General features: G+C 35.7%; 1 protein-coding gene across 8 annotated transcripts in view; it reads left to right on the top strand.

Moving 5' to 3' along the window:
• The window catches only part of PPP3CB (protein phosphatase 3 catalytic subunit beta), a 47,436-nt gene that overhangs the window by 280 nt on the left and 21,332 nt on the right, over positions 1-25,824 (top strand). For all 8 annotated transcript variants that reach the window (XM_043924890.1, XM_043924892.1, XM_043924888.1 and 5 more), the window contains exons 2-9: positions 13,669-13,869; positions 14,574-14,698; positions 17,591-17,702; positions 19,514-19,659; positions 19,920-20,059; positions 20,167-20,244; positions 20,350-20,444; positions 23,218-23,343. In XM_043924890.1, coding sequence (XP_043780825.1) covers positions 13,669-13,869; positions 14,574-14,698; positions 17,591-17,702; positions 19,514-19,659; positions 19,920-20,059; positions 20,167-20,244; positions 20,350-20,444; positions 23,218-23,343 — 1,023 coding nt within the window. The remainder of the gene's footprint in view (positions 1-13,668; positions 13,870-14,573; positions 14,699-17,590; positions 17,703-19,513; positions 19,660-19,919; positions 20,060-20,166; positions 20,245-20,349; positions 20,445-23,217; positions 23,344-25,824) is intronic.

The following is a 25,824-nucleotide window of genomic DNA, read 5'->3' as shown; positions in this document are numbered from 1 at the left end:
CGGGAGACCGTCCCCTCCGGAGCGGGCCCGGAAGGGCGGGCGAGTGACTGGCTGCCTCACTTGGGGAGTGGCCCCTGGGCGGGCCCCTGCTGGGCTGGGCTGAGTAGGTGGTGGCGGCTCCGAGGTCTCTCGCTTGCCTGCGGGCCGTGGCAGAGGTTTCGTTCTGTAGGTCTCCTAGCCGGAGGGGTGAGGCTACTAGTCGCAGTGAGCCTCTTTCTTTTCCTGCCCGGCCTGTCAAAGCGGCCCTGAGGCCGCGATTAGCTCTCTGCACCACGACAGCTGCACGCCTGGCTTGCCGGGGCGAACGGAGGGGCTCTGAGACCTTCAGCCACGCGGGGCTGGGCGATGAGCAGTCAGAAATCACCTCGCCTTTGGCCCACGCCTGCTCCCCAGTGACAGCCGTCCGCCCTATTCGCGCCTAGTTAATGCCAGCCGCAGGGGTTCGCACTCGGCCCTCAGGTGTCACCCCGCGCGGAAATTGGGGGAACTGTATGGGATTGGACTAGGGTGAAGGGACAAGCCAGAATTTGGGGGCCCCGGGTTTAAGTGCAGAAGAGATGAAAAAAAGACAGTAAAAAAAAGAAAAAAAAGAGCTTCGGGGATAGGAAGAAGCATTTACTTAGAACCGGCAACACTGGTCAGAGGGCAAGAGGGGTTAGCTCTCCCGTGCATGCAAACGCCTACACACTCCCCCAGAAGAAAAAATTAAATATTTCTCCGTTGGTGCAGAATTTATGATTGTTTAACTACAACCGGTCATCACATTAATTTGAAATAGAGAAATTGAAGGCTAATTTAGAATTGCTTAAAACTCCCATGCTCTCTGGGAGAGCCCATAAACTTCAAACACTGCTGTGGAGGTGAAGAACATAATTTGAAATGATTTTTCTTTATCATGTAGCTTGGTCAATAAATTGAAATCATTTTAGAATAAAGTTTTCTTTATTGTACCACATTTATTTTTGAAAGATAGATACTTCTTTTATTTGTTTTGTTTATTTCATTCAATTTCTCAAACATACTGGCATATGTTTGAGACTGTTTAAACACTGTTAGCCCAGTTTTGGAAATCTGACTAGACATGTTTCCATTAAAATATTTAAAAACAAGAAAAACTTTTTGTGGTTTTTAAATTTTAATTTATGAATTCTAGCCTCCTTTAATGATAATACTAATTTGTATCTACGTTTATGTAGACAATTTAAAAAACTTAATAGTGTATATATTCGGGCCAGGCATCAACTGAAGAAAGCTTTTATGGAATCCTTGTCCCAAGAAGTCTTTTAAAAAAGAGAAAAAAGATTGGTAGTTCAGACATTCATGCTATTGTAAAATCTTGAAGTTTTGTTGGATTGGGAATAGGAGACATGAGCTGCCTGTTAATTTTCTGACAGTATACCTGTGCTGTCTATTAATTTCCCCTGGCACTTTTCACCCTACTATTAGATGGGACAACCAGTCACATTTCTGAACAGTAAGTTTATGCTATACTTATGCTTGTGAATCTCCTTGATTTTTGTCATTTATATGGTAATGTTTCCCTTGTACTGCTTTAATACAGTAAAAATAAGATTCCAGACACACGGCATGTTCCTTAGGGGTGGGTTGTGAATACAAGACACAGTCATATTTGCGGTTTACTGATACGAAATAAAAGTCATTTGATTTAGGTAAATGGGAGTTTGTTGATATAGAAAATCATAGTAGAACTCGTGGATATAAAATCCCATGTACTTAGTAGTATGCTTTTCAAGACAGCTTTCATTTCTTTATGGAATTTGTTAGCTAGTTGGAATGGTCGATATGGATCACATGCTTTAGAGATAGTGTGCGATAGATTGGTTTGTGCTGCTCCAGGAATTTCTGGCTTCCTTGGAAGTTACTGGGAAATAGAAGTCTTTTATATTTAATTTTCAAGCTTCTTTCTTGCCTTCCTCAGTAAGTAATTGTAGTATAATGTTGCATTTGATGACAAAAAACCCCAGTTTGCTGAAGCTATATAGCCATGGTGCTAATTCAACTTAAGTTTAACTTGTTACAAATCTAGATTTAAGTCTAGTATGTGCTAGTTTTGCACCATTTCATAGTGGTAAGGTTATAGAGACCATCATTGGCATTGAATATAAATAGTATTTTACTCCCTGAAACTTTCCCCTGTTGTCTCAGCTTTTATACTCTTAGACTTCTAGTCAAGAGGCTTGTATTTTATGGTCACATAGGTTTTGAAGGGGAATAGGTCTTCTGTGTTTAGTATCAAATGCCTGAATTTCACGTTATGTGAAGTTTGAGATCTTGGAATATGGTAGGTGATTCATGTATAAATTATCTATTCACTGAAATTATTAGTGGTAATTCCATATCCCTGATTATGGGTGATTAGGTTTCCTGGTTCATTAAGACAGTTCAGTTCTGGGCCTGCTCCAACTTCTGGCTCTGGTCAAATTCATCTTTTTGAAAGTTGGTGGAACCCAAGTGGTTTAGGTGAGATACTCCTCTTAACTATTTTCTGTTAAGCATTTTTCTGTCTTTAGCTAAGCTAGTAAGCTTGCAATAAGAAAATAGAAACAAAAAAAAAAAAAAAAGAAAATAGAAACAAACTAGGAAAAACAGTTAATTTTTCCTTGTGCCTTTTTGCCACATCAGCAAAATTGGTGTGTGTAATTAAAGCATAAAACTCTGAATTTATTTGTATTGTTCTTCCTCCTCCCCCTGAAATTTACTTGACCTGAAATGTCCAGGTACTTCCTTTTTTCCCTCAGATACTTTTAAAATGTACTTTTTACTGTATAGATGAGGTCCCAGATTTGTAAAACTAGATTTTCCCTTGAAATTAATAAATCTATTACACTTGATGCAAAAATTCACCTTTATTGCTTACAGCGCATTGTGTATTTTGTGTACGTGTTCATTTTAGCACCCACGGTGCTACTCACTTTCTTTTGCATTCAGCATGTTTTATTCCCTAGGTTTTATTATCCTTATCTCTTAAATTATCAGACTTTCAGATTGAACCAAAATGTGTGTGTTGTAAGTTTTTTACCTGTTAAATATCTAATGGGCAGCCTTGTGATTCATTAGGTTCTGTTGCCTGCTGCCCTGCTTAAAAATCAGAGTTTGTTTGGCTCATGTGTTTTCCAGTACCTTCGCTTTAATAGGATTGCTTATTTTCATTACAGATTTTCAGATGACCCACATAGGTCTTGGAGTCACATAGCTACTTCAAGTGTTTTGTGTGTGTGTGCGCGCCAATTCTAGTTCATTATGTTTGTTTTTTTAAAAATAATTTTATTTATCTATTTATGGCTGTGCTGGGTCTTGGTTGGTGTGTTTTCTTTTTTCTAGTTGCAGAGAGCAGGGGCTACTGTCTAGTTGTAGTGCGAGAGCTTCTCATTGTAGTGGCTTCTCTTGTTGCAGAGCATGGACTACAGGGCGTGTGGGCTTCAACAGCTGTGGCACGTGGGCTAAACAGTTGCGGCTCCCAGGTTCTAGAGCACAGGCTCAATAGTTGTGGTGCATGGGCTTAGTTACTCCGTGGCATGTGGGATCTTCTCAGAAGAGGGATCGAACAAATGTCTCCTGCAACGGGAGACAGATTCTTTACCACTGAGTCATAGGGAAGCCCTAGTTCATTATATTTTGAAGGAACTTGAATTTTAATTGTTTTTCTTTTTTACAAAATCTGTTTTATGGACTTAACCTATCTAATAGAGATAATTCTTGAAAATGATTTTTCTTTTCCTTTTTACCCTAGTCAAACTGTTGAGCATACTAAAATAAATCTTCAGTACCATGTGTCCTAGAGAAAGCAAGGGAACAGAGAACAGTGTGTGTGTGTGTGTGTGTGTGTATATGTGTGTATGAGAGAGAGAGAGCAGTGAGAAGGAAAGAGAACACTCTGGCAACAAGTCATCTTGGAAGGAAAATGCCAAGGAAGAAATACAGCTGCTCAGTAGTGAGGCAAAAGCTCCAGGTTCCGGTGCTGTTGAATGAATTGGCAAGAGTTATAAGGAAAAGTTTGGTGAAAGAATTTTGATTTATTAGATGAGATGTGTTTTAGTGCCAATCCTATGATTTCATTTCAGTATAAAAATGTTTATTTTTACATAGAGATGAAATAGTGAAGTCGCTCAGTCATGTCCGACGCTTTGCAACCCCATGGACTGTGTAGCCCACCAGGCTCCTCCGTCCATGGAATTTTCCAGGCAAGAATACTGGAGTGGGTTGCCATTTCCTTCTCCAGGGGATCTTCCCAACCCAGGGATTGAACCTGAGTCCTCCACATTGCAGGCAGATGCTTATATGGTATGTAAAATTTATTTTTGAAATTCAAAGTAACCAAATAGCAACTACTTATTTAATACCTGCCATATACCTAAAAATTGTAGGGAAACAGTGTAAAAGATAAAATACATTCTTGGTCCTTGGGGAAATAGGTACTCATGAAAAGTTAATAATTTATGTCATAAGACTGTGTGATTAATAATTGCCAGTTAAGTGGCAGACCCAAGAAGTTGAGTTCAAAGGAGATAGGGATGAGTCTAGATTTGATTGTTAGCAAGGGTTCGTATAGGAGGAAAGAGCTTTGAGGATGGGTAGAATTCAAACCGGAGAAGGCAATGGCACCCCACTCCAGTACTCTTGCTTGGAAAATCCCATGGACGGAGGAGCCTGGTGGGCTGCAGTCCATGAGGTCGCTAAGAGCTGGACACGACTGAGCGACTTCACTTTAACTTTTCACTTTCATGCATTGGAGAAGGAAATGGCAACCCACTCCAGTGTTCTTGCCTGGAGAATCCCAGGGACGGGGGAGCCTGGTGGGCTGCCGTCTATGGGGTCACACAGAGTCTGACACAACTGAAGTGACTTAGCAGCAGCAGCAGCAGCAGGATTCAAATAAGCAGAAGATTGGGACCATTTATTTGTGCATCATTTATTGAATATGGGTGTTAGGGATACAGAATTGAATTAGATATATTAAGTAAGATAGATTTTTCTTGGAGGCAGTCTAGTGGAGGAGACATTATTGCAAATAAATTAATGTAATGTATTAGGTACAAAGTGCTGTCGGAGCTGTATAGAGGAATTGATTCTTACTTGGAGAGAAAGCTTCACTGAAAGGATTATGTTTTGAGTGGAACCTTAAAGGATGAGTAGAATTTCTTTAGATATTAAGGTGGGGCTGAGATAGAGAAAATATTTTCTAGTAGAGAAAACAGCAGTAGAAAGGCATGGAGTTTGAAAAAAGCATGGAATGTGTGGCAGTTTTGGGTAAAGTTCCTTGGCAAGGAGTAGCAGATGAAGTTGAAAAGGTTTTTTTGCACACTAAGTTGAGGACCTGAAATTTAGGGAGTATAGCCTCTGGATGATTAAGACTGCCTGGGTTTGAATTAAGACTGCCTAGTTCTGCCTTGGGGAAGGCAATGGCAACCCACTCCAGTACTCTTGCCTGGAAAATCCCATGAAAGGAGGAGCCTGGTAGGCTGCAATCCATGGGGTCTCAAAGAGTCAGACAGGACTGAGCGACTTCGCTTTCACGTGTTGGAGAAGGAAATGGCAACCCACTCCAGTGTTCTTACCTAGAGAATCCCAGGGACGGGGGAGCCTGGTGGGCTGCCATCTATGGGGTCGCACAGAGTCGGACACGACTGAAACGACTTAGCAGCAGCAGCAGTTCTGCCTTAATCATTTCACTGAGGACAAGATACTGAGTATCCCCAGCCCTCAATTTTCTCATCTGCGAAATACAGTTTAATAAAGTTATGGGATTTTTGAAGGATTAACAGAGACAATTCATGAAAATTTGTACCATAGTGCCTGGCCTGACGCATTATTGAAAGTTTTAAAGTAGAGGGATGACCCAGTGTTTTGGTTTTTGAAAGGTAACATGATATTGTTGATAAGTGATTACTGATTAAAATGGAAGAGACTAAAATCAGCGTGTCAGAAGGTTAATGGAGTAGTCCAAGTGTAGAATGACTATGGCATGGATGAATTATGAGAAAGAGAAAAACCAAATATGACACAAATCCTTAGTAATATTAGAAAGTAGATATACAGGAGCAATGACTGGGTGTGGGAATGAAACAGGTAGAAGAGCAAGCTTCTAATTTTGCTTTAGTGATTGTTTAAATTGAGCAGTTGTAGTTAGAGGCAGAGATTGGAGTGATAGGTAAGAGACTGGGGATGGTTAAGAAGGACTTTGAAAAATAAGTTTCAGACTTTTGTCTCCTTTATTCATTAGTCCTTTTTGGACTAAACAGTAAAGGGTAGAAAAGAAATTAGGGTGGAAACCACCCCAGTATTTTGAGTAGATTTATTTAGCTGTGCTTTGTACAATAAAGGGGGAGGAAAAGTAGAGCTTAGATTTTTCTGGTACACAAAGTGATAAGAACTTGAACTAGCATTGCAGCAATGGAGATGTAAAAAAAAAAAAAAGAGAAAATTTAAAATAGAGTCCAGAAAGAGAAGAGTGACATCAAAATTTTAAATCTGAGTGACAGAGAATGATGATTTCATAACAAAAATAAGCCAGGAAGGACAAACTAATTTTTGAGGGAAGGGTATTGTGTTCAAAGAACCACCACAAATTAAAAGGAATTCAAGGGATACCTAGAAATTTTGAAGACAGTGCTGTAGGATTTATTGAACCTTTCCTTAAAGCATGTGGCTAATGCATGCTTCTACCCCTGGCAGCTGGGTGGGTTATACCATTTTTCCTGATGCAGGAGACTTTTGATGACTCTTTTAATCAGAAGAGCATTGTTGCCGGGTTGGTATAAGACAAGCGGGTACTGAAGTAGTATTCTGAAGACCTCAGTTTCAATCATGACTCTACCCCTTACTAGTTGAAACACCCTGAGAGAGCCATTAACTTGTCTGAACCTGTTATCCTCTCTGTGAAATTGAGATAAAATTGCCCTACCAAACTCATTGGATGTCTCTGATAATCATAGGATTATGTATATGAAAGCATTTTGTAAACTGTAAACAAAGCACTAGAAATATATTGTCATTGCCATGTAAATTAGTGTAAAGATAAGTAATTTAGAAACTGTAACTAATGTTTCATTAATTCAGTAAATGTTCATTAGTACCTATCTTCTAATCACTAGGTATATAGCGATGAAAGACAGCTTGCTCCCTTTCAAGGAGCTCATAAGCTTGAGGGGGGAAACAAGGTGGTTACAGTGCAGCTGATAGGCACCACGCTGTAGCTGTGCATCGTATGCTTTGCTGTGAAACCGCAAAGGAGGGGCCACCATTAACCTAGCCAAAGAACAGGAAAATTTTTCAAGAATTGGAACACTGATATGAAGTTTAAGGACAAAGAGAAATTAGACAAAATGTGGAAATAGTGTACCCATAAATAATAGGGAATGCAATGTACAGAGGTTTTTTTGAGTGATGTAGTTTTAAAAATGAAAATAATATCTGGAGTATAGTATGTGTCTGGAATATGAGTTAGTGGCAAAAGATGAGGGTTGGAAATGTAGGCAAGGGTCAGATTAGAAGGGATTTTGTATGACATGTTAAAGTACAGAATTTGGATTTTATGTGATGCATCCAGTCTTGCAACAGGTGGATGTTGAGATCTGAATTTTAAAAAGAGTATTCTGAGTTATTGTCAAACCTGGGAAAAATTGAAAAGATTTTTGTAGTTTTAGGGGGAAAAAAACGTCCTCATTCAGTGTCTTAGAACCAAAGGGATGAAACCAGACCAGAGAATTATCTAGGACCTATTTATTGGCTGTGTTAGGGTGAGGAAGAAAAAGACTTTTAGGATAATTTCCAGATAAATAACTATATTGGTGATAGTTTGGAGGGAAAGTTCATGCATTAAGTTTTGGCTTTATTAAGTTTAAGATACTTACGAAACATCCAAGTGGAGATATTTAATAGTTTAATAGGGATTTGGAGTTTAGTGGCACAGTCTGGACTGAGTAATCTATTTGGGAGTCCACAAAATATAGATTTTGGTTGAAGCCATAGTTACAAATGAGAGGAATATAATATGAGGGCCAAGGACAAAATTCTCAGCCACACTGTCATAGGATTAGGAAAAGGACTAGAAGTTCATGAGATAGGCTAATCAGGTATGACCAGATAATTAAGAGAAAAACCAGGTGAGTGATTTCAAGAACCCAAGAGAGAGAGTTATAAGGTGAAGGAATAGAGCAGAAGCCAGATAAATGTGGGTTGAGGAAAGAAGACAAAATGTGAAAAAATGAAGGTATCCACTGTAGATTACCTCTTTCAGGAAGCTTAGATGTAAAATATGGGATATATATGGCAGAAACAGGGATGAGGAGTAAGGGAAAATTACTTGTTGGGGTTGTTTTTAAGATCATAGAGAATTGGGTACAATCTTCCCTTGGTATCTGTGGGGATTTGATTCCAGGATACCCCTCCCTCTTTCAAAATCAGTGGATGCTCAAATCCCTTATATAAAATGGTATAATATTTGGATATAGCCTATCTGTATCCTCTCATTTACTTTAAATCATCTCTAAATTACTTATAATACCTAATACAATGTAAATGCTATGTAAATAGTTGCTAGAGAGGCAAATTCAATATTCTCTTTTTGGAATTTTAAAAATATTTTTATTTTTAAAGTATTTTCTGTCTGTGGTTGGTTGAATCCTCACATGCCAACCTGTCATTTTGGAGGGCTGGCTGTATGTTTATCTGCTCAAAGGGAAGACCCTATGGAGAGTTGGAGGCAGAAAAAACAGAATAGGGGCATGGGTGGGTGGGAAGAGTGAGTGAAGTGAAGATGTTGGGGGTCGGGTGGGATTCAAAGCACAGTAGAATGCTTAATATTGGGTGGGAGGAATCTTCTTCATTGAGATAGGAAGAAATGTAAAGATGGATACTGGTATAGGTGTAGATGGAGAGGAGCAGAAAAATGACATTTGGTCTGAAGGTCTCAATTTTCTCTGAAAAAGATGCAAAGTTGATTACTTAGTAAGAGAGAAATTAACTTTAGGGTTCAAGGAGGAGGTGACCATTTGAAATCTCCACTGAGGAGAATGGGAGAGAGCACAGACAAGGATGTTTAATTGGATTGCTGGCAAATACCAGTGACCAACAGTGTTGGAGACCATTACTTTGTATAAGCACTGAACTGTTTTGATGATTTTTTACTTAATGTCCAACTTTAGAAACTAGTTCATCTAAGAATTGGAGTTTTATAAGTAGAAGTACAAAAGAACAAAACAACTCAGGATGTTGTTTAAAAAGTGGGTGGTTGATGGAATAGCTTCAAAATTACAGGAAGCGAAGGTTTCCAGAAGTGGTTGATTAGGAGAGGTGTCCAGGTTCTTGATATACTTGGAGAACAAATAGAGAAAAGGGAGTGAGTCTGAAAGCATTAAGAGATTTTGGTCATGGAGTAAGAGATTGGAATTCAGAATTTCAGAGGTAGAGCAGAAATTATGGGCAAGGCTGGGAAAGCTTAAGTGGAGTGGAGCTCAGAACCTCTCATTTCTTGGGTTTATATAGGTCATCCTCAGGGACATTGATGATGGTGGTGCTTAGAGAGGAGAAGGCTTTTGAACTAGGAACCTGAGTTTCATGTGAGAGTTGACCAGAAGTGTAGTAGATGGCTAGGACAAGAATAAACTAGCCAGAAGACATGAACCTCAAAGGAGACAGCATTTTCCTCTTCACAGGAGTGATGTTAGATGTGGAAATGGAGAGCTAAAAGACTATAGCCTTTTCTGCTCAGAGTGGTGGGAATTCTGGAGGCTGCAGTGAAGACGATTGGGAGGGAGGAGAACAGCCTGAGGATGTTCTTATTCAGTCACTGAGTCCTGTCTGACTCTTTGCAAGCCCATGAACAGCAGCATACCAGGCTTCCCTGTCCTTCACTGTCTCCCGAAGTTTGTTGTTACTCATGGTGTGAATAAAAGAAATACAGAGACAAAAATCAAGAGGAACTTATTTTGGACAGTTGTGAGTAATGGCAGTGATGAAAAGCACAGACATCTGAATGCTACTTTGGAGTAGAGTTTTCGGGTGGCACAGGCTGCGCCCCTCATAGCGTTGGAGGCCTCACCGGGCTGGTAGTTTGCAGTCTTTGCTTAGGGTTGGGCAGCAGGGAAAAGCTCCTCTGTTTATTGACCATTCACATCGTATGTACGTACATTTATGTGCTGGTTTTTCCCTATCTAAAACTTAGAAGAGTTGGAAAACAGTAATAGTTGGCTGAAGATGAATTAGAAATGTAAAAAACCAGTTAAAAACCTAAAATTAGATGGAAATGTTTTAAAAGTACCTTAGGAGTTGCAGAATGGTAGTAGTTGAGAATATTAATTTCTCAATAACAAATTCAACCCTCTATTGACCAGCAGTGTCAGTAATTAATTTCCTATTAGGCCAAATTCTATTTGGTCAGTTTTCTTTTGCTTAGATCACCTGCTGTGGCTCCTTTTTTCACCTGCCAAAGAGCACAGTGCCTTTTTGCCTCTTATTTTCTTATTTACTGATATATTAAAACATTTTTCCAAAACTTTCTACTCTCCCGTTTCAGTGTTGTGTTTAGTTTTCATCTGCTTTTATCTATGGTGACATTTCTTCACCTCTCTACCTGCTCATTCCTTAAAAGGTATTGCAGCTGTTGTTGAAATTTAAAAGTATGTCTTGAATTGAAAAAGAAATGGAAAACATAGGTCTGGGGGCAGTGTATACTTTTTTCCCCCAAATGAATAAGACATTCTGACTCTTGGTTAAAGAGGAGCAGTACCTCGGTGTGATTTGCAGTGGGGCATCACAGTGTGCATGAAAACATGCAGTACCACAGGTGACTGGCTGATGTAGGGGAAGGTCTCCCACATAGGTTTTTAGGAAGTTCTGTATTTTGAACAAAGTTCAGCTATTAGTGGAATTATGTTTTGATTATTAGGCATTATGTTATGCATAATCTGGAATGCAGCATCTTAAACAGTATCTCTTTTCCTGAGTAGAGAAAAAATTCTCTTGGCCTGATGAGAAAAATATCCCAGTTTGATCTCAGAAATTTTTATTTAAGAGATATTTAAACTTTTCATTTTCATAATGTCCCAAAAGTAACTTTTGATTTATTTGGTAATTTTTAATTTCTGTCATTTTTAAACTGTTGATTTACTGCTAGTGGCAAATTTGATTATAGCATATAGTATGCTGCTGCTCCTGCTAAGTCGCTTCAGTTGTGTCCGACACTGTGCGACCCCATGGACGGCAGCCCACCAGGCTCCTTCGTCCCTGGGATTCTCCAGGCAAGAACACTGGAGTGGGCTGCCATTTCCTTCTCCAATGCATGAAAGTGAAAAGTGAAAGTGAAGCCTCTCAGTCGTGTCCTACTCCTAGCGACCCCATGGACTGCAGCCCACCAGGCTCCTCCGTTCATGGAGTTTTCCAGGCAAGAATGCTGGAGTGGGTTGCCATTGCCTTCTCCGATAGCATATAGTATAATAGTCTGTTTAATCTTTGGTTGAAGAAAAACATACATTAGTAAAGGTTTTTATTTTTTTAGAATCTGACATAGCTATATTTGGGCGACCCCATGGACTGTAGCCCATCAGGCTCCTCTATCCATGGGGATTCTCCAGGCAAAAAATAACTGGAGTGGGTTGCCATGCAGTCCTCCAGGGGATCTTCGCAACCCAGAGATCGAACCCAGGTTTCCCGCATTGCAGGTGGATTCTTTACCATTTGAGCCACCAGGGAAGCCCTATTTGGGGAAGCAAAATGTACTTTAATGCCTTGTTCTAGACGCAGTAAAAAATAATGGGAATAAATGTGTTCTAAAGAAGTAGGGAGAAGCAAGTTTTGTTTTATTATCAAAAAAGGGTAAAAGCTAGAGGGATTGATGATTTCAAAGTCTTTTAGAAATGGTTTATATTCCTCTGCTTTAGTTCTTACTTCACTTCTAAGAACTGAGCTCTTCATAAATTATTTTTCTGCTATGAGAATATTGCTATTTATTATTCTTTCTTAGGTAATTGATAAAAATTCTAACCCAGTCCCCTGATTTGTTACTTTAAGTTGAACTGTGAAGAAGTGGTTCATCCTATACTTTTCCAATCTTCTGTATAATAATTGATAATCACAATGATGGTCAGGAAGATACTGTGTACTATATGCCCATACACAAAGCGAGTTTTTTCTTTAAAAATTTACTTCAGAAAAGAGAGAAATACATTTGGGTCTATATGTAGACTACATTCTTACTATAAATTTCTTTATTTTTTTTGAAAAACAAAATACTCTTTGGTAAAAAGCCTAAAACTGCTTCAACCCAAGCTGATTTTGAATGTATAAAGAGTTCATTTGTTGGATCCAGTTAAAAAGGAATAAAAAATTTTAACAGATATATAATAACTTTTCCTAGGTACATGACCTTAAGGTGGATGCCATTGAAAATGGACTTTCATGTTCTCTATTCCACTTAACAGATTTCAATTTAAAACAATACAGTTGTTAAATACTCGTGGAAATCATAAATATATGCTACAGGAGTAAAAAGGCCAACTATTTCAGTAGTTAGACAAATGGAAATTGTGTTTTAGGATAAATTTGCAGCAATAGCATTGAACATGTGTTTAAAACGTACTGTATCTTAAACAACTTAAATGGAAGTGAGAATGATTTGCTTATAAAAGTTAGATGACAAAAAATGAATCCAGTGGTAAGGAATGCACTGATGTCAAAAATGTGTATAAAGATTTTTGAATGAAACTGTTATGTGAAAAATGAAGGTAAGAGAAAAAGCAGTATTTAAAAATTATCATTTATTAATATTAATATTATTTTAAATATATATATGCATCTAAATTAATTTAAATCCGTAAGTAAATGTTTGGCTGTTTTAATCTATATTCCTAGAAATTTCTGGGCTTCCCTGGTAGCTCAGCTGATAAAGAATCCTCCTGCAATGCAGGAGACCCTGATTCAATTTCTGGGTCGGAAAGTTCCCCTGGAGAAGGGATAGGCTACTCTCTCCAGTATTCATGGGCTTCCCTGGTGGCTCAGACCGTAAAGAATCTGCCTGCAGTGCAGGAGATCTGGATTCAATACCTGGGCTGAGAAGATCCGTTGGAGGAGGCATGGCAGCCCACTCCAGTATGCTTGCCTGGAGAATCCCCTTGGACAGAGGAACCTGGCGGGCTACACTGCATGAGGTTGCAGAGTCGGACACAACTGAGCGACTAAACACAGCACAGAAATTTCTGCTCAAGTTGGCCAGCAGGCATTATTTTATATATTTTTATCAGGAAGTTGGTCAGTTACCTTATATTTGGGATTTCTATTTATGCTTGTATGGTATTAAGTTATATTTATTATACCTCATTTAAGATGAAGAGTGTATAATATGTTTTAAGAGTTCTGTCAAAAAATGTTTTGGCTTAAAGAAAAAGCTTTAGTTATCCTGAATAAACTTAATTTTGTGAGACAATTCATTTCTCTAATAATTCTCATGTTGTTATATATAGATTATTTTAAAAAGAAGCATAATTTGATTTCTCTTTTTAAAAAAGCTTTTAAAAGTTAATACCTCTATCTAGTAAATGAAGAAACAAAAACTTCAGCTTTTCAGTTTTGAATCTTACTTACCTAGATCCATTAATTAGTTTTTATGTTAATATATTAATAGTGATTTTTTTTATTAATTAAAAAAAATTTCAGCTGTTCCTTTCCCCCCAACACATCGCTTGACATCTGAAGAAGTATTTGATATGGATGGGATACCCAGGGTTGATGTTCTGAAGAACCACTTAGTAAAAGAAGGTCGGGTAGATGAAGAAATTGCACTTAGAATTATCAATGAGGGTGCTGCCATTCTTCGGAGAGAGAAAACCATGATAGAAGTAGAGGCTCCAATTACAGGTACACTTATTTATGTTTCGGATATTATTTTTTTTTACTGTACCACTGTTTACATACCTAATTATAAAACTATTTATTCTTCATATTGTATACTAAATTAGTATTACATGGACATTATCTTGAATTTCCAGATTATTTCCTATAACTTTTGAAAGTTTTTGCCTGTTTTCAATGAAGAAACATGATCCTAAATAATCTGAGTGCAGAAGTTAGCCTAATATGCTTTTACGAAGGTTTCATCAGTTGAGTTGGCCATCATTGAATTTGATTCAACAAATATTTATTTACTATGCTTTCAGTCATCAGGGGCAAATACCTCAATGCCATATCAGATACCAAAAATGATCATTTAGAAGTCATCAGAAAGTATGGAGTTAGAATGGATATTTTACTGCCACCAATATAATTTTATCATCCTAAGATGTGCATGCTTGACTTCCTAAAGAAGAGTTTTATAAATTTAGATGAAAATTTTGTCACTTACTACAAATTTTAATACTCTTGTTATATCTTGTTCTAGATCTTGAGCACATGAACAGTTGGGTACACATTATCCCTGTCATGACTCTTCATAGATTGCTTCCGTCTTAGACCTTTCTTGACAGAATTTTATGCTCTCTCTTATGTAAACGAAATTAGAATTTAAGTAAAATTTGTTATTTTAGAGGTTTTTTTTTTCATATCTAATAATCTTCTTGTTTCAGTGTGTGGTGACATCCATGGCCAATTTTTTGATCTGATGAAACTTTTTGAAGTAGGAGGATCACCTGCTAATACACGATACCTTTTTCTTGGTGATTATGTGGACAGAGGTTATTTTAGTATAGAGGTAATAATCATATACTGTCTTTTGATTTGCTTTTAAGTGTTATCATAGATGATTTCTATTACTTCCTAATAAAATAAGTTCCTTAAATTACCTGTATTGGGTTCTTTTTAATACCTCTGCATATTCTGAAGTTTTTAAGTAAAACTATTATTTATTCCTCTTTTGTCTTTCAAACTGTTCTCTTAATTTTTTTTGTGTTAGTGTAATTACCATTTCCCAGTGGAAATTATAAGCAAAATTATGGATCTTTATTGCCCTGTTATCTAGTGGCCTTAAGGAGCTAATGCTGTTTATCTCTCTTGCCCTTAAAGGCATTCAGCCATGGGAAAAAAAAAAAGATTAATTGTATTTTTCTAATTAAATAAAATAGAATGCTTTTATCACTTAAACTCTAGTGCTTCTATCTTTCCTCCTATAGCCATTAAGACCCAAGTATATCATATGGAATCTTTATGTATTCTGAAAGTATTAATCTGCTTTTAAAAACTTGAGAGGCATTAAAATGACCTGTTTATAATCACTTAATAGTAGATTGTTCTTTTTGCTTCTTTTACTTTTCTAATTATAAAAATTAAAATAAGATATAGAACAATTTGTATTTTCTAATATATGCATTTCTTTCCTTTTTTGAAATGAAAATGAACTCCTATTATAATGTTCTGTAGCTTCCTTTTTTTATTAATTCCTATGCTCTGATGTCATGCCAGTTCAATTATAAATTTACAGCATCATTTTTAATAGCTGCATTGTATTCTGTCAACTAAACTAGTCACAGTCAATTTAATCAATTCTTATTGTTAGGCATTTAAGGTGTTCCCAGTTTTTTGCCATTGCAATTGATGCTTCAGTGGACCATATTATTTATACATCTTCATATACTTGCCCAGTTATTTCCATAGGACAAATTCTTAGAGGTTAAATTGTTGAGTAGAAGCTCCGCAAATAGATAGGTGTGTTAGCATTAATGTGTTTCAAGCATATTCTAAGCAGTTAACATACTTGATTAATTTTTACAACAAAGTTATGAGGTAAGTACTGTTATTTTATCCATTTTATAGAGGAGCCTGAGGCTTGAAAAGGTTAAATAACTTGCCCAAGGTCATATTGTTAGTAAGTGGTGGAGCTAGGCAGTTTGAACCTGTGCTTTTAACCATGTCCTCCACTAGATATTGAAACCTTACCTGATGAATTTCTATGCCAGTTACTGTTGTTTATATCTCCTCTAGTGTTTTCAACCTCCATTCTGAGGTATGCTAGGATCCTTGGTGGGAAAGGGAGCTCAGGGCTCTGTCCATCCAAATTCCCTTGGGAATTTTATTATCCTGAGTTGTTCTTTCTGTTCATAGTGTCATCATCAGCCCCTCTCAGTCTTCCCTTGGAGCCTTCAAGAAAGCTAGAAATTGGCCCTTCTTGATAGAAAGATTGGGGCTTTTGACAGAAACAATAGAACAATTTTAGGAAGCTTAGTTGGTAACAGCGTTTGGTATTAGAGGGTTTTGTAGCAGGCTTTTTTTTTTTTTAAACAAGACTCTTTTTTAAAGATTTTTTTTTTTTTTTTGGATGTGGACCAGTTTTAAAGTCTTTATTGAATTTGTTATACTTTTGTTTTTGTTTTCTGTTTGGTTTTTTTGACACGTGGGATCTTAGTTCCTCCATCAGGGATTGAACCCGCATCCCCTGCACTGTAAGTCTTAACCACTGAACCACCAGGGAAGTCCCTGTAGCTGACTCTTTTAATTCATTTTATTGTTGGAAAGTAATAAAGAATCGGAATAAGTGAAAAGGGCAGGTATTTATTAAGTACTTACCAGGCTTAATTATTTTTTTCTTGTGAATAAAATGAAATGTGTTACACATTTCAGTTAACCTTAACTTGTTTAACACATTTCAGTATACCTTAACTGGTTTAAAACAAAGTTTGTGGGAATTCCCTGGTAGTCCAGTGGTTAGGACTCCACGCTTTCACTGCCAAGGACCCAGGTTTGATCCCTGGTCAGGAAACCAAGACCTGTAAGCTATGCAGTGCAGCCAAAAAAATAAATAGAGTTTGTATTTTCTTTTTTCTATGTGATCATGTGAACCAAACTTACTTACATATGAAATAGTCTTTCCTTTTTTTAAACCAAATAAGTAAAATGTGAGTCTTTCTTATGTTAGGTGTATTTAGAGAAAAATAGCTGCTGTTCTAATATTCTTTTTATTTAAAATTGCATTGTCTTTGAATTGTTTCAGATAATAAGCACCTAATTAGATAAGGCAACATTCATAACTAACAAAGTAAACATAAAACATGACTTTTCTCTTCATTAGGCAGCGTGGCATAATGCTTAAGATCAGAGGATTAGAATCCTATCTCCATTACTTAGAGGTTTTGTGATTTTGGACAAGTTACTTAAGCTCTTTTCTTCTGTTTCCTCATTTGTAAAACAGAGATAATATTACATACTTCATAGGATTGTTTGAGGAATAATTAGTGCTTGGCATATTATGAATACTTAGTAAATATTAGATGCTAATATTTTTGACATTGTTACTGTTTTACTTATTGGTATACCTAAGGAGGAGACCAATCTGCTAATTGTTTTTACAGCAATTTGTAAATCTAAAGTAATTAAATTATTTGACTCATTTACTCAACAAATATTTACTTCTCTTCTACTACTTGCTAGGTACTTTTCTGAGTGGTAAATCAGGCGTGAATAAGACCACAAAGTCCCTAATTTCATGGAGCTTATGTTTTAGTAAGGGACAAAGAGAAAAAAATAATAAAAAGTTAATGAAGAGTAATAGAAATTATAAGGGTAATAGGGTTAGATGAAATGAAACAAAGATCAAACAGCTTAGTTAAACAAAAATATAAGATTAATTCACTGGAAACATTTTCTTTTGTAGTGTGTCTTATATTTATGGGTCCTGAAGATTCTATATCCAAGTACATTATTTCTTCTGAGAGGCAACCATGAATGCAGACACCTTACTGAATATTTTACCTTTAAGCAAGAATGTGAGTACTGCCATGAGAACTATTTTCACTTCCTCAGGGTTCTTTTAGAGTGATGTGGGTAGTAAGAGTTTAAAGATTTTACAGTGCAACATGTAAGAACAGATTTTGTGTCCAAACATGTAAAGCTTTCAGGAAGATTGTCTAGCGTTCTCTAGTGTTTAATATTATTCAGATGTTCTCATTTCAATATTTCCTATTAAATTTGATTTTTACATATGTACTTAGGAACAGTTTTGAGCACTGTGTATAGTTTTAATTTTAGAATTATTTTTTTCTAACAGGAAGAATATGAACCAAGTGAAAAGAAATGTTGCATTGGAGATTTCTCTCCACCTATATTGAGACATTCCCATGAACATTCTCATTAGCAAATTAATCATCCTGTCATCACTGCAGATTGTTTTATTTATTTTTTAATTATGCAGATTGTGTTACGCACACACTTGATTAATTGAAGGTCTTAGTCTACAATATTTATCCCATTTCTCTCAAACTTTTATGGCTGTGGTAATCTAATAGCTGTGAGCAATCATATAGTATAGAGTAGAGTTTGACCTTTTCTCACGTCTGCTAGCTGTGTACTTGTTAGTGCTCATGGCTATATTAAGTCTTAGAATTAAGATTTAAAATTAGAAAATAACTTCAGAATTACTGAGACGCAAAACATGATGCAATAAAGATCAATATAGTGACAGGTAGTGACAGAAGTGGCAAACTCTGATATAACTTCAAAGATCAGGTGGGTAACTTAAATGAGTATAAGATGAGGCCTGGAAAGTGCATGCTTGACCTCAAAGCAATCAAATTAAAGTTTTTATTAAACTGCATTGTTGGAAAACAGGTTTGTCATCAGACTACCAGTTTATAACCTCTGATTGCTGGATATAGATCTTCTCATATTTGAATGTTACAATGTTAAGCAGTGAAATAGGAACTGAATTCTTTTTTTCTTATACAAGTAACAAGCCGTCCAGCAAAATCCCACTAAAAACATAAAATATCCAGGAGTTTAAAAGTAAAGGTGCAAAGGAATACGTATGACAGACTTTTAAAAGTAGATAACAGTTTAATTTGGTACAGTCTTTCTTGTGTTATGTTGACTTCTTGCTTTGCTGCTCATTTTAAGTGTTCATTGTAGGCTAAAGGAAACCCTGGTCCTCCAAAATAGGAATAAGATCTTTTCTTTTTTTTAAAATTGGATGGACTTTGAATTTTGTTGTGATATTATAGTAGTCTTGCCTGTAACAAAAAAGTAGTCACTGACTTGTAGAATAAAATAATTAACACTATTTACCTTTAAGTATTGTACGATTTTTGCCTTACTTGGCCTATAAAGGTAAAGAGTTGAGCTATTTTTAGAGATTTGACTTATTTACTTTTAGTAATATTTTATGACTATCTGCTGCATACACAAAATAAATTTAAAGAGAGCAAATATTTTGTAAGTACAGTAACATTGCTTATCTTTATTGACTCTTATCGGGTAAGATGCTGGCCTTTTTTTAAACAAATTTTTTTTATGCAGTAAAATTTACTCTTTGAAGTGTTTGGTTCTCAGCTTTAACAAATGATTAAAGCTGTCTACCATCACAGTCACAATACAGAAAAGTATCATCCCATGAATTCCTCCTTGCTGCCTTTTTGTACTCTCCCCTTTTACCAACTCTGAACCCCTGGCTACCACTTGGCTGTTATCCATATCTTTAATTTTTTGCCTTGGTTTTAATAGTTATTTATATATGTGCATGTATATGTTTTAAATTATTAACAAATTATGCAGTTTTCAATTACTGAATTTTTTCTTTCTCTAGGTAAAATTAAATATTCAGAAAGAGTCTATGAAGCTTGTATGGAAGCTTTTGATAGCTTGCCTCTTGCTGCACTTTTAAACCAACAATTTCTTTGTGTTCATGGTGGACTTTCACCAGAAATACACACACTGGATGATATTAGGAGAGTGAGTATATATTTTAGTAACAAGAGTTGATTCCTATTTATAGCATTTTGTTGAGTAGAGACTAGAAACTTCAAACCTCTCTTCACTGCCAAGATTAGGTAATGGTAAAAATTAATATACTGATATTTTAAGAAAATATCTTCTAACCATTCAGAACAATGTAGTATGCACAGTATTCAAAGTTGGTACCACTTTCCTTTGTCCATTCCATTCTCACTTTTGACAAGTTATTTCTGCTGTTTGTTTCTTTTCTTTCACAGTTAGATAGATTCAAAGAGCCACCTGCATTTGGACCAATGTGTGACTTGCTATGGTCCGATCCTTCTGAAGATTTTGGAAATGAAAAATCACAGGAACATTTTAGTCACAATACAGTTCGAGGATGTTCTTATTTTTATAAGTAAGAAAAAATATTCAAGCTTAATCTCATTTTGGTTGTTAAAATAGCATATGCTTTCATTATATAGAAAATCATTATTTTACTTAATTTTCTCTTTTTCCCCACAGCTATCCAGCAGTGTGTGAATTTTTGCAAAACAATAATTTGTTATCGATTATTAGAGCTCATGAAGCTCAAGATGCAGGGTAAGAATTCTGTTTCCCTGACCTAAATTAACACCTTATGTACAAATCAAACTTAGTAACCATGAATGATGCTTTACGATGCATATTAAGTTATTTGTTTTGCAGCTATAGAATGTACAGAAAAAGTCAAACTACAGGGTTCCCTTCATTAATAACAATTTTTTCGGCACCTAATTACTTAGATGTCTACAATAATAAAGGTAAGATGTTGTTGATAAAAAAATTGTTAAACAACTTAGTATTTTAATTGACTTATTTTTTGAAAATATAGTAGAAAAGAGGCATTGTTTGAAACTGTAACTATCCAAGTCTCTTTATGAAAAAATGTAAGATATAAGGGAGGGGAGAGGACAAGAAATGAAAATCCAAAATGTGAAACTTAAGTCATCTGTTACCATTTCACAACTTTGTCATTCACAAAAACTGCCTGTGAAAGAATGTTCTGAGGTAACTCTGTCAAGTAAAAATGCACATGATTTTCTCAAACTCCCCTTTCTTAAATCTTTTCTCTTATAATCAAGAGAATGTTTTCTTGTTTGCATAAAGCTGCTGCTGCTCCTTTGACCATTTCATGTATTTGAAGTGTATGGTTGTTTATCATGTTTCTTGTTTTATGTTCACTGATGTAGGTTTTCTTTTCCTTTCTTATTCTCTACTTTTATATCCACTGCCCCATGATGATTTGTAATTGAACTTTTAATTAATTCAATCCGACCTTCTTTCAGGAAGACAGTCTTCCCTTTCCTTTCTTTTTACTGCTCTTTCTTCCTTTTTTTTCTTATGTCTTTGTAATTTACCTTCTTTTCTAGTGGTTTATGTTCCACCTCCTTCCCTCCAAATTTGATCTGTCTGTAACAACTGGGTTTCCTTTAACTTGGAACATAATTCATTGAGAGATAATACCAAAGGATCTTAATCTGGTTAAGTGTGTGCCAAGGACATTGAAGATGAGCTTAAGTATGTTTAGGCAGTTCACATTTTCAGAAGAGGAAATCAAGAAGCCAGCTCCTATGCTGTCTTGACATGTCAGGAATTCAGTTGACTATGCCATAGTTCTCAAGGTCAGACAGGAGTGGTTGTGCCAGGAGGAAAGAACAGAAGGTTAAAGATTTTTTAAAGTACATTTAATGAGGTCATTGCTAAATTTGGGTTGTGGTGTAAGTTCAAAAGAGGAGCAAAATAGAGTTTTTGGAAGATTATAGGTGATAGTTAAAAGGTTAAAACATTTACCTGAGATCAGACAGTAGCAGTAGCAGGCTATCAAATAGCTTGGATACAGGGTATGCTGTAAGAACTCCATACTATATTAATTACCAAAACAACTGTACCATTGAGATTAATTGAGTTGGTGGTCCTTAGAAACAATAATGCCTCCAAGGATTATAGCAGTGCTAAGATAATCTTTTAAATTATATCTTGTTTTATAAATTTTGAAACTTCTATAAAGATAGCTAATGAAGCAGACTTCATTTTTAAAGAAAAATATATCTAAGTTTGGACTTCATTCTCCAAATTGATTTGTTACTTTTAACTTTGTACCTGTAACCTCCCTTTGTTAGTATTAAAGGAACTAGTGCTCAGTGCTCACTTGAGTACTGCCATACTGGTTGTCCTTTGTTAGTTTAACTCAGGAGATTAAAGGATACTTTTCTTAGTACTCCGAAAAGAAACTCAAACCATTCAATCTGTCTTGTCAAAATCAAACGTCTCTTGATAGTGCTGGTTCTGAACATAGTGTTAATAATTTGAGTGCTTACATGGTACAGGACATGTTCGTAATGTTTCATTCCATCTACAGGGCAATTTTCTAGATTCTTTATCTTTCTCTTTTTTTAAACTAAAAGCTTGATATCAGTCCTTAATTTCTGAGGCTAAATTTGAAATACATTTATTTCATGGGAATTTCATCAGAGAAACAAGTGTATTACTTTTGACTCTATATTAGCTAGAATCCCAAATCATGGAATTTAATACATACATTTCAGTGCTTTACATTAAAATGAAAAAAAAAGTAAGCACATAACTATATAGTATCTGCCAAACACTTTATACTTTTTTGTACTTTTACGTGAACTATATTCTCTGACCTTAAACTTCTGAGATAGGCAGGGTGAACATTTTAATCCTGTTTTATAAAAGAGAAACAAATTAGTTAAATAATTTACTATTACACGTATGGTATATACTGTAGTTTAGATTAGAATCTAGCCCATTAATCATTAATCCAGTGTTCCATAAAATAATATAACCAGTGACTGAAATCTTTATCAGGTTAATTTAAGGTATTATTTATATCAACTTATGAAGCTTTAGAAAGATACTTGAAATTGAGATGAGTATGTTACCTTTGAGTTTTTCTCTTGATATTTTAATAGAATTTTTTTCTAAATGAAGTGAAATATTTCTTTGTAGTAGTTTCACTTGATTTCTTCCAATACATGAAATAAATACATTCCTACATTCATAAATAAAATGTTCCAAATTGTTTCTTTTTCTTCTCTGTGTGTTTTTTTTTTCCTTGCTTTATTTCCATTTAGCTGTCCTTTTCAGGTTGCCTGCAACTAAAAAGACCCTCTTAAATTCCTCCAACTTGTATGAACTCTTAGACCTAGAAAATTGCTCATTGCTCTTCTGTGTGTCCTCAGAAAAACTGAGTTCTCACAATTTTGGATTTAGTAAACGTGCATGTTGGATTATTTGTATTGGATTATAAAGTACAACAAGCATTCTAGAAAGATTGGGAATTTCATTAATAATAAGTAGTAAAGATCTGACTATGTTCTACGTAAAACTGTGTTGGAAGCAAAATGTATTACTACTAAAAATTAGTTCCTACCTCTCTCTACTATCCTTCATTCCACTCATCCCTTGACTTCCCACCCCCCTTAAAAGATATTTTTTCTGCTTTTATGTGTTTTAGACTATTGGAGCTAAAGACAAATTGTTACATTGACATTCAAACTTATCTTGCAGCTGCTGTATTAAAGTATGAAAATAATGTGATGAATATTCGACAGTTTAACTGTTCTCCACATCCTTACTGGTTGCCCAATTTTATGGATGTTTTCACATGGTCTTTACCTTTTGTTGGAGAAAAAGGTATGATTTTTATTTAAAAAAATTGTTATACTGTTATATTTATTCCAGTTTACTATTGCAGGCACATACTACTTGCTAAAGGGAGCTGAAGTCTAGTTTCACTGTGGCTACAGCTCTGCTTATGTCAGTGGGTGTGGATATGAGAGCCTCAAAGATATTTTAGTTAGCTGTTTACAGCCCCCATGTGAGGGTGTCTGGGGGACTGGGAGAAGACTTATAAATAGCCTGATGTTGTCTTCAGCTGTTGGGTTTTCTTTCTTTTTTTCTTTAGCTTAAATCTTTTATGAAGGAATGGAGAGATGGCTTTGCTTTGGAACTGACGCTTTCGCACATTGTAACATTACTCTTGGGGATGTCATGGCAATTCATGGGAGAATTTAATAGCCTTCATTGGGGGCAGTATTAGTCATTTTGTAGCAGCTCTGTACTGTCAGAAATGATAAAGAGAAATTCAGGTTCTGACCAAATATTGCTTCTCCTACATGGAGCAATATGTATATGTATATAATTTTAGTGGTACTGGTTTCCTGATAATTTAGAGATTCCTATTAGTATGTACTTAATGTGCTTAAAAAAGCATAAATGCTATTTAAGAGGTTTTATTTTTGTCTTTTATTTTAGTTCTGTAGAGTTCTTAAGACTTCCTTACTTTATCACATTCTTCTTTTTCCATTTTAGTGTTAATTTTCCCATGAGGCAACACCTCAGTTTCCATATGTGAAATATGACTATTAAAGTAGATATGATTGTAAAACATTTTGTTCTATATCCCTCTCTATTTTTTCTCACCTCCTCTATTTTACAAAATGTTCCTTTCTGCCTGAGATATGTTCCTTCTGCCAAGGCATTTTTGGTTCTAAAATTCAGAGTTACTACTTAAACTGTATGTTCAACAGGTTTTTTGCAGATTCCCTTTGGGCTTCATCAGTTACTCCGTAGGTCAACATTAATATGGAGATAGAATTACCCACTTTAGCATTTGAGAAGGGGGCCAGTAAAGGGCTTAGGTGCAAGGGATGCATTACACTTATAACCTTCTATCTTTGGTATATGAGAAATAGTTCAATCATAGCCTCATCAGGCTAAAGGGAATTTAAGAATTCATCTTGTTTATTCTCCTGCCTCCAGGCTAGACTGCAACACAACTATTTTAATGTAGTTTGAGTGGGATGGGGGTTAGGGAAAGCAGGGAAGATAGGTAGGAGGAGAATGGATATTTCTAATTTGATTTTCTGATGCCTCCACGAAAAAGGAAGTAGTTCATTATATCTAATCTAAATGTTTATGCTATGAGTATTCAAGCAAAGAGAAGTTTATAGGTTTTCTCAACTAATGCACCTGTCAAAAACCAGGGCATCTGATTTTTGCCCTGGTTTTAGACAGAATTATAGATCTCCTAGTGATCTTAACAATCATGTAGTCTAACTCCTTTTGAGAGATGAGAAAACAATCTAGTTTCTGTGGATCGCTCATACATGGAAGTGGATTTCTTTCAGTGCTCTGTATTTGAAGTCTGCTACAAAGTGATCTTTTGTTCTTTTTTGCCACTCTACATCATCTTAGCTATTGTGAGGAAGTATTCAAACTATCTGACCATTTTTGTTGTTTTTCTGTGGATCTTCTCTAAATTATTCATATCTTTCTAAAATCAGAATTTCAGATTTGAACATTATACACAAATAGAATTCTAACCAGTGTTGAGCACAGTAAGAAAATTTTCTTAAACTCTTTGCATATTTTTCCATTTTAATACATGTTAGCTATTTAAATAGCCTATTTACTTCTTCATTCTAATGAAGAATTTTCTTTTGGTGTGAAATTTTGCAAATGACTCTTCATTGGATTCCACATTGAGAAAACTGGTTTGACTCTGATCTAGTCCCTGGGAAGCAACTAACCTAGCCAGAGGCTTCCTTGGAGGCTGGTTTAATCCCAAAGTTAGATGAAAGTAGTTTTTAAACCTTTTGTGGACTTTTTATTTCATTTTTTAAAAATCTTATGTTATAAAACTTGCAGCATATAAAAAGTAGAGCAAATAATATGATGAATTACTGTGTACCATAGTAATACCAAGTAACTGTCAGCTTTGATAGTTATCAAATCATGGCCAATACGGTGTTATTTATATCCCCATCCACTGCTCCCTTTCCCACACTTCAATTGTTTTGAATCAGATCTGTTATTTTTTGCATCTATAAATATTGTAGAATGGATCTCAGAGATACGATTAAAACCCTTTTGAGAATGTGGTGAAAGTTAGAGACTTTTACACCGCCCAGAAAATTTCATGTACGAAATACATGTACAATCTTTACATATGTAACATTTTGAGGATGCTCATAGATCTGAAGTAAATTGGTAATGCTGTCAGGTTTATTGGCCCCAATTTAAGAACCTGTGTTTCAGAGAATCCAGTATGGTGTGATCAACCATAGACTGTCATATGTGTAAGATTTGTTCATTTACCAGAGTTTTTTTTTG

Source organism: Cervus elaphus, chromosome 15 (assembly GCF_910594005.1).
Source record: "Cervus elaphus chromosome 15, mCerEla1.1, whole genome shotgun sequence".
NCBI lineage: Eukaryota > Metazoa > Chordata > Mammalia > Artiodactyla > Cervidae > Cervus > Cervus elaphus.
Note: the sequence above shows the minus strand (reverse complement) of the source record. Positions and strands in the feature narration are given on the sequence as shown.